General features: G+C 43.4%; 2 protein-coding genes across 41 annotated transcripts in view; one reads left to right on the top strand and one right to left on the bottom strand.

Annotated features, from left to right (window-relative positions):
* Positions 1-669: 669 nt before the first annotated feature.
* LOC111929808 (uncharacterized) lies at positions 670-7146 on the top strand. Of its 40 annotated transcripts, none has more exons than XM_086892144.1 (7): positions 683-739; positions 1382-1548; positions 1838-1996; positions 2490-2560; positions 3210-3263; positions 4804-4863; positions 5054-7146. In XM_086892144.1, the coding sequence occupies exons 3-7, from the start codon at positions 1930-1932 to the stop codon at positions 5540-5542; spliced, it is 741 nt and encodes a 246-aa protein (XP_086748270.1). In that variant the 5' UTR covers positions 683-739; positions 1382-1548; positions 1838-1929; the 3' UTR covers positions 5543-7146. The 40 variants fall into 40 exon arrangements, with proteins under 40 accessions (XP_086748282.1, XP_086748296.1, XP_086748291.1 ...); XM_086892147.1 differs by lacking the exon at positions 683-739 and adding an exon at positions 742-793 and having other exon boundaries at positions 1405-1548; positions 2493-2560; XM_086892143.1 differs by lacking the exon at positions 683-739 and adding an exon at positions 754-793 and having other exon boundaries at positions 1405-1548.
* A 1387-nt stretch (positions 7147-8533) lies between these two features.
* Positions 8534-10295, bottom strand: part of DYNC1H1 (dynein cytoplasmic 1 heavy chain 1) — a 45106-nt gene continuing 43344 nt past the window's right edge. The window contains exons 76-78 of the mRNA XM_086892131.1: positions 9811-9979; positions 9323-9450; positions 8534-8914 (exon numbers count right to left, since the gene is read on the bottom strand). Coding sequence (XP_086748257.1) covers positions 8786-8914; positions 9323-9450; positions 9811-9979 — 426 coding nt within the window. The 3' untranslated portion in view covers positions 8534-8785. The remainder of the gene's footprint in view (positions 8915-9322; positions 9451-9810; positions 9980-10295) is intronic.

The raw sequence follows: 10295 nt of genomic DNA, 5'->3' as shown, positions 1-10295 counted from the left end.
CATAATGTGAAAAAATGGTGAAAATACCTTCCAAGTAGTAACACTGGGATTTAAAACATCCAGTGACAATGCTGAAGACTTTCGCTTGCTCAGTGATGGCACAAGTCTTAACCTTTCTTGAAAACTAATACATCTTTTAAGAAAATAATTCAGGTGAAACTTGGTGTCTCCAGCATTTTTCCCCTGAGAACGTGTTTTTGAGTCATGCCCTGTGTTACACTGAGCAGCCAGAGTGTAAGAAAGCCTGGACTGAAGGGAAATCAGAGCATGTTGGGGCTGGCATGAGTTCTGTGCAGGGCACTGAGCAGCGGAAATGATGGGGATGAGCCGTGGAGCGAGCATTGCTGCACCTCTGTGAGCCTCAGCCACCTCCTCGTTCACGCTGCAGCCACAGGGCTCAGCGATGGCATCAGCTGTGTGCTCTGGGAGCTGCACACCCGAGATCTCCCTTGGAACTGTGTGACTGGAGCTGCTGCCTGGCCCTGCCCAGAAGGGTGCAGGGAGCAGGTGTGCTGTGGGAGCCTTGGGCTGTGCTCACCCTTGCAGCCACCGTTTCATCTGCAGCCCCTCACAGACCAACCAGCCCATGGAGCCCAGGACCTTGATGCTAACAGCTGCTGCCTGTAAATAATTTGTAGCTTATTTTGGGCAGGCTTTTGTGGGAGTAACGACTCCCAGCCCTGTACTTGGGTGAAGCAGGATGATCATTTGTGCTTATTCAGCTCAGCTGGTGCTGCAGGTACTAACACAGCCCCTTAACTCCCAGTTCAGTGGTGGGAGGTGCTGTGGGGTGGTGAGTGAGATTCTTGGTTGCTGTGTTTGGAAAATGGTTGGAGATTCTGAAGAGAGGCAGTTTTAGTAGGGGTAGAAAAGGCAGGTCTCTGTGAAGAAAAGAGATGTAAGCAACAGGACCTAGATCAGCTGGAGGCAGAAGTGGGGTGAAGGTTTGTGGGGCTTGTGAGCTGCTCCTGGTACAGCTGCTGTCACTGTCACCCCCACTGGGACTTGTTCCTGGTGCCTTTTCAGAGCAACAACCCACTGCTGGCTTTAGAGTGAGATGTTTGTTTTGCTGAGGTTTCTGTGCAGTAGTACCTTCTGCACTGCGCAGAAAGATGCAAGAAAGCTAGCTAGGAAAGAGATAATGGGAAGAATAGGAAATTTGATTTGGAAAAAATAGTTCCTCATTTCCTATAGAAAGAACAAGAAAGGGGATGGAGATATGGCTTTAAAAGGGTCAAATCAGATCTGCTTCCTTGTGAAAAACAAAGTAGTTCTCCAGTAACTCTGAAAAAATACTGTTCCTGGTGTTTAAAAACAGTAAAATGGCTGTGCTGGATTGTAAGTGATTAAGAAGGATGCTCAGAAAGTTTTTTGTGTTCAGCTAGAACTGTCCGTCTGCTACAGGGAGATCATCTGCTCCAGCAAATCACAGGAACATCTTCAATCATCCTGCCTGCCTGGAGGGAAGAGAGGGGCTCCCCTTGAATGCTGACTCTTCTGCCAGCCTGAGGGTCGTGTGGAGGAAACAGGGCTCCAGAAAATAAATTGGTGAGTGGAGGGGAAGTGTCATATCCCTGGCTGCCAGGCCTTGCAGACTGGATATGTGTGTTTTTAAATATATAATATATTTGTATATATATTATATTTATATTTATATATATGTGTGTGTGTGTATTTTACATGCACACTTGGGAAATGTAGTGACTAAAGGAGTGCAGGCCCCACAGAGTCAGCGCTGCTGCAGAACAGCCTGGAGCCTTGCAGTGGCACAAAGGGCCACAGAAGGGTTTCACTCTCGACTTTTCTTATTTCTTGCTTATTTTCCTCTCTTTTGAAGGAGCAGCTCTCCAGGTGGAGGAGGTTGAGCGGGGCCTGTGAGGGTGGAGGCGTGGGCCAGCCAATAAAGCTGGAGAGGCTTGAGGTGCTGGGATGGGGATGGCCTCGGTGAGGAAGAGGCAGCGGAGGAAGAGGAGAGAGACTGGGCAGGCCATGGAGGGTATGGAAGGGAGGGAGCCTCTGTAAGAGAGCCCTGAAGTGGGGAGGGGGATGTGTGAGCATAGAGGGAATGAACTTTGGGAGTGGGGAACTGGAACAGAGGTCTGGCTTATGCCACAGCTTTGCATTTATCTCTCTCTAATCTGGTTGGCTATCTTGAGCACAAATGCTTCTTTAAGGATTCAGAAAATTTGTTGTGCCTAAAAGAAAAAAAAAACAAACAAAACCCTCTGTGGTCTGGTATAAGCTTCTTCAAAAAAAATTGTATTTTCCTAATACTGTATGAAGGACCAATAGATGAAATCTTGTTGTGGTAGAAGACATTGGCTGCTTCTTACTTATTTTTAAACAGAAGCTGCCTTTGATTAGAGTTTAAAACAGATTATATGAAGGACTGATCAATTTTTCTAGCATGAAGGGAGTAGTCATGTCTTGGCATTTTATCTCAGAGAAGGTTTCCTCTAATGTGCTCTCCTACCCTCTGCCTGTTTCAGTAGATGCTCAGGAAAAGGAGGATTCTGTTAAAAGCCCAGACTGCGTAGAAAGACTGGCACGAAAATACATGGTAACTGTTCTAATTGCTGCTTCTGTACCTACACCTTTTAGAATACAATTTGGAAAGTGTTTGTTGGTTTGCCCTTGGCCTGATGATCAGCAGCTGGCTGAGCTGGAAAAGAGTGAATGAAGAACAGGTGTGGATGAATTAATTTAAATGGGAGTGATGGAAGCAACTCCTCTATTTCTGCCTTACCCTCTGGGGACTAAGGGAGCTCTTTGTTTGTAAGGTCTCTTTCTAAGCAAGAGCTTTAGAAAAAATCAGGGTGTTTTGAGTCATCTGCAGTTACATTTCTGAGCTGTAGGGCCACCAAATGCAAAGAAACGAACAGAACCACAGTGCAAACTGAAAAGTGTTTTGTAAAGTTACAAGCCTGGAGTAACCATTCTTAGCAAGTGTGAGACATGTTCTGGTCTGCTTCCCTTTGTGGTTTTGGGGGTGAGAAGCGATGAGAGAGGCTTCTATTTTCCCCTTGAGTCTCACTTGCACTAGCCAACCAGCACCACAACTGTGGGATATTTGGAAAGACAAGCTGCCTTCAGATGGGGAAGCTTTGGAGAGGCTCAGCACCTGCAGATGGTACTAGAACTTCAGCTTCAGCTTGAACCTGCAGTAACTTCTGCTTTGAGTGGCATTTCTTTCCCTTCCTCCTCTGCAGCAGAAATGCACAGTGGAGTCAAGCACGGAGTCTGAGTCTGAAGCCAGGGCAGAGGTAAGGACTGACTCTCAGGTGTTCTGATGGTGATGTAATTCCCTGATGTGTATCCAAGTCTTCCTTCAGCCTCAATAGGGAGCAACCAAGGCATGTTGTGGAGCTGTTGATTTTGCAGCTGGAAAATAACCTAAAACTACCCCAATCCAAATACTACCCATTCCATCAGGCTCTTTCTTACAGCTGTTACTAACTTTAGAAAAGTTGATTCTAAGGGGATTCTAAGCAGAAAAGAGACAGTGTTTTAGGCAGACAAATGTTAAAAAAGTGCCAACCTGGGCTGTTCCTGGTGGTGAACTTTCTGCAGTTCTAGTCCATTGGGATTTCTACAGCCCTGGGTGGTGAACCTCTACCTTCTGACTGTCCCTTTTGGAGGAGATTAAGAGCAGCTCTGTTGCTGTGGCAGTTAGTTATGGATATTGGTAACTTTTTGAACATTGTTCTATCAAACTGGTGTTTAATGCTGATGAAAAAAGACCTGATGTGGAGAACAAAATACTTAATTTGTGGGTAAAACTGGAACTGATGCTCACTGTTGGTCTATGTGAATCACTGTGCTTTGTGACTTGGAGAAGCTGCCTGCCAGGAATCTGCCACGATTAATCTTCCAGGAAGGTCAGGGCAAGGCTGGAGTTGTCTGTGTTCTCCTGGGAGAAACCAGGTTGGAATTCCAGCTGTGTGATGGCTGGGCAGGGTGGAAGAGGGGCTTGCACAAGTCTCAGTCTCAACAAAGAGCTGGCTGCTCTCACCGAGGGTGCTGAGGCAGGTGCCAGGGCAGTCCTGGCAGGGGATCTCTGTGCTCTTTGGAGAAGCAGAAGGGCTTTGTGGGGGTGTCTCTGTCCTTGAGGCAGCACAAAAATACACAGTCACAAACGGGCTTGGACTTCAGCTCCTCTGATAAAGCCTTCGGTTTCCTGTTGAGCTCAGATTCCTGAGCCCTGCTTTGTCTCAGCTGTGCTCAGTTCTCCCCCTTCCCACTGGAAGCATCACAGCACTGACTGGCAGTGTATTCTCTGAGCACCTGTGGCAGATCCTTTTCAAGAACCTTCCCACTTTTCTTGCTGTTAATTTCTTTCCCTTTGTGAGACTTGGTACCTGGGGTTTATGTTCTAAAGGGAGTCTCCCTATGTGGCTTTTTAAAAAAAATTATTAGACCCAGACTCTAAGCATTGTTTCAGGATTTCAAATCATCCCCATGTGAAAGAAAAAAAGGGACCCGAGTTGGGAGGGAAGCTCTCTAAACTCTAAATTGTATCCTGACTACAGTTATTTAAGTGCTGTTTTGGTTTATTTTTCTGGTGGTATGTAATTACTTACTGTTCTCTTTAATGCAAGGTTTTAAGTGCACTAAGACTTACCATTTGCTCTATTTTAGGTCAATTCTACCAAACCTTTAAAAGTTAGATGGAGACACACTTATTGTCTTTTAGCAAAGTGACAATCTGGCTTCCTCTTCTCTAGGATTTCCACCTATTCTGTTGTTCATTTGGTAACTTATGGGAAAGAGCTTTATAAACCTTTGTTAACTTCTCTTAAATAGGTTGTGCCTAGTCCACTTGCTGGAGGACTCAAGAAAGCGAAGGAATCCAGGGGACTACAAGTAGGTTTTGGGTATTACATACTTCCAAAAACTAAAATGGAGGCAGGAGTGTTTGGATAAACAGAAAAGAATCCACATAAGTCTGTGACTTAGTTTGAAAGAGAGTTTAAAATCCATTGTATGTTGTATCATTTGGTTTGTTTTTTTTTTAAGGACAAAAATCCACCCTGTTTAGAGATGTTTATTTTAGTTTTTAGATCCTTATGATGGTGATTCAGAAGATGCATCTGTTCACACTGACTGTGGTATAAAAGATACACCATGGCCAAACAGTGCCTCAAAAGCAATGCCTTTGGAGAATGCTGATACTTCAGAAGATGAACGATCCTTCCCTAATCCTCCAAATGTCAGTGACATTCAGGCAGTAAATTACTGTAGAGAAGCCCTGGAGTTTCCTGGGCTCGAGCAGGACCTGCTGCAAACCCCTGAGCCGCCTCCAGCCACAGAAGCATTTACCCCCATGGGGCTGACATCTGACCACGCCTTACCGATGGTTGTTAACCCTTCATTCTCCGCGGATCTCCCTGCAATCCCGGCTGACACTGCTCCACAGCCCCTGTTCGCAGCTCCCTCTGACGGCACAATGGCCGAGCAGCCCATAATTAAAAGAAAACGAAGGATTTCTGCTCCAGAGGATGCTAGTGAAAAACTAAAGAGAAAGAAATTCCGTGCAACTTAATGTAAGGGATGAATAAATAATTGGACAAACTGTTCTGAAGGATCATTCTGGTAGAGATTTCTTTTGCATTGTGTAGTGTACTTGAACTAAACAGGCTGCCTCAAGCCTGTTACAAATGCACTGTGCTGTACAGTAAGCTCTGACAGCCACCTGAAAAACAGAGTCAAGCTGTCTGGCAATTCCAGTGGAAATTAGCAAAGGTACATCCACAGCATGACAAATAAGCTTGGTGCCCAGGTCTTCTGGGAGCACCAGCCCCAGCTCCTGTGTGCAGTACCTGGAGGCAGCTGCTCAGTTTCAATGTAATTTCACCAACACTGACAAGGGTTTGTCGAGGATGGAGAGTGACTCCGTGGCTGCAATTAGCTTCCAATAGCTATGGCTTGTCTGGCACCTGCTTCATGTCATGTTTGGCTCTTGCTGTATCTGACCTCCTTCTGAGTGATGAACGACACAGGTTTGACTACCAACATCTGAACTGACTGCAAGTGCCACAATCCAGCATTTATCTTCTTCAAAGGGGGAGAAATTGTCTAGTTGCTCTTAACACAGCTGCCCCACAGCTGCTCCTACCTCGTTTGACCAATGTTTTGGGCAGTTTCTGTGTAGCTGCCAGATCAGTGTTTACAATGTGATGTGGAACACATTAGCTCAGAGCTTCTTAGTGAAAGCAATTGTTCAGGAGCTGCAGGAGTGGTGCCCACAGATGGGAGGCCAGTTAGGGAGCAAAAGCTATCTCTGATCTCCCTCTCCTAATATAGTAATTGCTTTAATCAGGTTTAGAATTTGGGTAGTCCATTTGTGTGGGAGGGGAACTACTAACTATGAAAGTATAATGATAGCTTGAAAGATGTTAGTACCAGCAACTTGCTAGAACATTTGTTCTGTACAACTGGCAGAGAATTTCAGTTTCCAGTTTCTTTTGCAAGATGGAAAGCCACTCAAAATATTATTTAACTGCTAGCATTGCACCCTTCCACCTGTGTATTTATTTCATTAAAGCAACTTTTCTTTCATCCTTATTCCCACAGTTGGAAATGTTTTTTAATCATCTTGGAACATAAGTGGTTTAACAGTAAGTTTCAGAGGCCTTTGCCCTCAGACAGAAGGCAGTGTGGTTGCCCCTTGACTTGTCCAGAGGCAAAGATTGCTGCATGAAAACCATGAAGTTAATTTTAAAAATCCCAAACAAGCCAACAAACAACCAATTGCAGCTATAGATTTGTGTGTACTACAACTAGGCTACAGCTCTCTCTGGAATGAAGATTTGTGCAAAGCTTAAGACTACAATGCTATCATGCAGCGAAGCCCCTCATTTGAAATCCTAGCTGTTCAACACTCTAGCTCTCAGCCCCATCAGCTAAATAAAACTGAACCCTCTGACCTTCAAACTGCTGCCAAAAACCCTAAATCTACCTCAAGAGGATTTCACTTAAAGTAGTTGTTTCACACAGGAAAAAACATGATAGGAGGTAACTAAGTGGAAGGGTATGCAACACGGGCCAGTATCTACTGAGTGGAATATGTTCATTCAGTATGAGAATCCAGCTGTGGATTAACTTGTGAAGTGAAACTGCATCTTTTGTTAATTCAGGCTTAATGCAGAAGTTAACATAAAAGAGCTGAAGAGTTTGGGAAGCTCAAGGTCTTGGATACTTGAAACTCTTGATTTCATCAGCATTTGCTGATAGGTGGAAGTGGTTCAGGCAGAGTTTAATAGTAGGTGTAAGTGGTACCACAGCCCAGGTCTATGAGCTGTGCACAAATAGCAGTTGCTGAGAGGAAGCTGCAAGCTAATACTTCATACTGCAGCTGATACCCAGAGCCCACTGCTAGCAGGAGGTGCTTTTTTCTGTAAAATGTAATTGAAAAGATGCTGGAGGCACTGATACCAGTTCCAGACATATTCTGGTACTGGAGAGCAAAGTCTCTCATAGAGGCTGAAACAAAGCAAAGGCATTATAATTACAACTCATCTTGGATCCTGATGGATGTAGTTCTCATCTCTGATACTCACAACTGGGTAAGAACTGCACAAAGATTACATGATTCACTGGTCTGGGATTCACACTTTGTAAGGTAACAAAACCAGCCATGACAGTTCAGTCTTAGAGATTAACTTTGCAAAACAGCAGGGAGAGGGCAGACAGCATAATTCTGTTTTAGTAAACAGCAAGCATTGACCAAAACAAGTATGTGAGGCAGCCTGAGATAGCAATTTTTCCTCCCAGTACAGGCTTGTATTGTAGGAACCCTTATCACAGAAAAATACTAGAGCTGATGAAAGTCACTGCTTTCACAGGAGCCATCACTAAAGGAGGGGGCTCCCAAGATTTCAGTTTTGAGGTCAGAAAGCTGTGTACCCACGTTCTTCATACACATCTTTGAACACTTGACTTTAGCCATGGTCAGAGAGGACAGCTGTTCTGAGAGGATGGTCAGAAAGGTAGAAATGCTTAGCCAATGAATTCAGGATCAGAAAAAAGCAAGAAAATGCCCAAACAAGCAGCAATTAGCAGGAACTCTCAGCTTCCCTAATTTAATAATGGTCACATGTGAGAGTCTCAAATATTAGTGAGACTCTCAAATAATATTGTAACTCCTTGTGTGAGCATTTAATAGCCTCCTCTTGGGTTACTGAAACATGAATCTGAAGATGTATTTCACCATAAAAGCAGTTTGAGAGAGGAAGCTCTGGTCAATAGGACAAGAAATTTAGTTGAGGATGCTCCAGCTTCTCAGTGCATTGTAGCAGCTTACTTCAAGTAAGACCCAGTCCATTGCAAGTAATTAATGCAATGGCCTGAATTATCTCAGCAGGTGTCAGGCTTTGTGTCTTACTGCACTACAGACTTACATTCTAAGGTTCCTGTTACTGGAGGTTAGCTTGAAGAGCAATTCATAGTTATTCTCTGAAAAGATCACAGGTATAGGTTTTCCAGACCAAAACCATCACTAAGAATTAGGTTAACAGAAATAGACAGCAAAAAATTTGACTATATATTTTATTTAATATAACATAATCCATCAAATATCATATCTACCAATAACCACCTAAAAATCTTATTCAATTTTCCTTCAAAGAAATCTCTCTGGCCTATCAGCTTCCCAATGCACCATCGCCGTTCCAGCCAACTTGACACAAATCCATCTGCTAAAACTACCCTGATTACAAAAGTACAGGTGAGCACTACATAGAAGACTGACACTTACTATAGCATTAACCAGTGAAAATAAATTTGTTCACTCAGTGCAGAGAACTGCAACACCACGCTCATAGAAGCTGCGGGGATCTTCCTTGGTGGCTATTTCAAAGTCAACGGTGAAAATCAGATCAGCACGAGTGAAGTTCAGATAAACTGGTAAAGTAACCTGGGGAAAAACATGAATATAGAAGAGTTCTGTAAGAGAGCTGAAGAGTGTCACAGGTTTCTGTAACACTATATGGTACCAATGAGATGGGAATTTAGTCTCAGATAACTCAGTGCACAAAATATGAGGAAAAACCCCAAGACTTAAATTCACAGATGCTGCTATAGGTATAAATTTGAGTTTTGAACTGAACATCATTTTTGGATGTCTCTCCTTTTTTCTATCTACAAAGGAAAGACATGGTCAGCACTAGGTCTGTTTGGTGCTAGCCCCAAAATCAGATGCAAACTGACACCAAGAGGAATTATAGAACACCAATTTAATTTGTTGTGCCTGGTACAAGTATCCATAAAGTCTTAGGAAAAAAAAAATTGCTAGGGATGTCAAAATACTTTCATCAATACTTACAACATTTGCTTTTTTATCAGCATTTGTCTGCTTGATCCAGCGAAGCTGTGTAATGGGCAGGACAGTTGAAATAGCATTCGAAAGTGACAGCTTGTTGTTACTGCATGTAGCTCCCTGAAGCTTCAGGCCTGCAAATTGCAATACAGTTTAGAGTTCTAAGACCTTTCATACATCCAAAGGCTGTCTCCCTCTGTATCATTTAAGGCCTAAGTCCACTAAATGAGAACTATTTCATACTGAAAAATAAAGAGCTTGTAGGTGATACACTATGCAATACCATGTCAATATACACTGACCCCAGTCTTGAGATTTATTAGCATTGTAGATACTTCCCTAATAACTAGTATCAAATTAATCTGAAAATACTTTCAAAAAGCGTGTATTAACTTTAGCAACAACAGCATCTTTTTCATTTCACATAGCCCATTTAATACCAGAAGCTTCTGAAAACATTTCAGAACAAGGTCCCTCCTTTCAGCTAAGTTTACCTGTGACTCCAAAGCTGCAGGCATCCAGGACTGCATTCTGGGTAGTTGTAACATTGACCTCAAGACAGAGTTCTTCAAGGGACCAACTGTTTGCCTGGGCAACATATTGTCTTGTAGCAGTAATATATGCCTCTGGCACAAACAGGCCACCCAGGCACACATGGATGTTCTGTTTAAGGGGGGAAAATACAGGGAAAAAAGTATTTCAGCTGCAGTATTAATTAATGACTATTATAAATACTTCAGCAATCTGTTTACACTAAAATATTCCTGCTACTACTGGAGCACAGTGTAACTGCTAAGATGCTTTTTACTCTAAGGCTTTGTCTCCCGTTATTCCACAACACTAATGCTCCCTCTGATCTCTGTGCAGTTAGCCTGCTAAGCCTCATCACGCTGTGATCAGGAGATGCTCAGCATTATTTGCAGACATTTCAGAGAACATTGACCCAAGTTCATTGACTGAGGAGGTATTTACAAGTCCT

The sequence above is a fragment of the Cyanistes caeruleus genome, chromosome 6 (assembly GCF_971803275.1).
Source record: "Cyanistes caeruleus chromosome 6, bCyaCae1.hap1.1, whole genome shotgun sequence".
Lineage (NCBI taxonomy): Eukaryota > Metazoa > Chordata > Aves > Passeriformes > Paridae > Cyanistes > Cyanistes caeruleus.
This window is presented reverse-complemented; position numbering and strand designations above follow the sequence as displayed.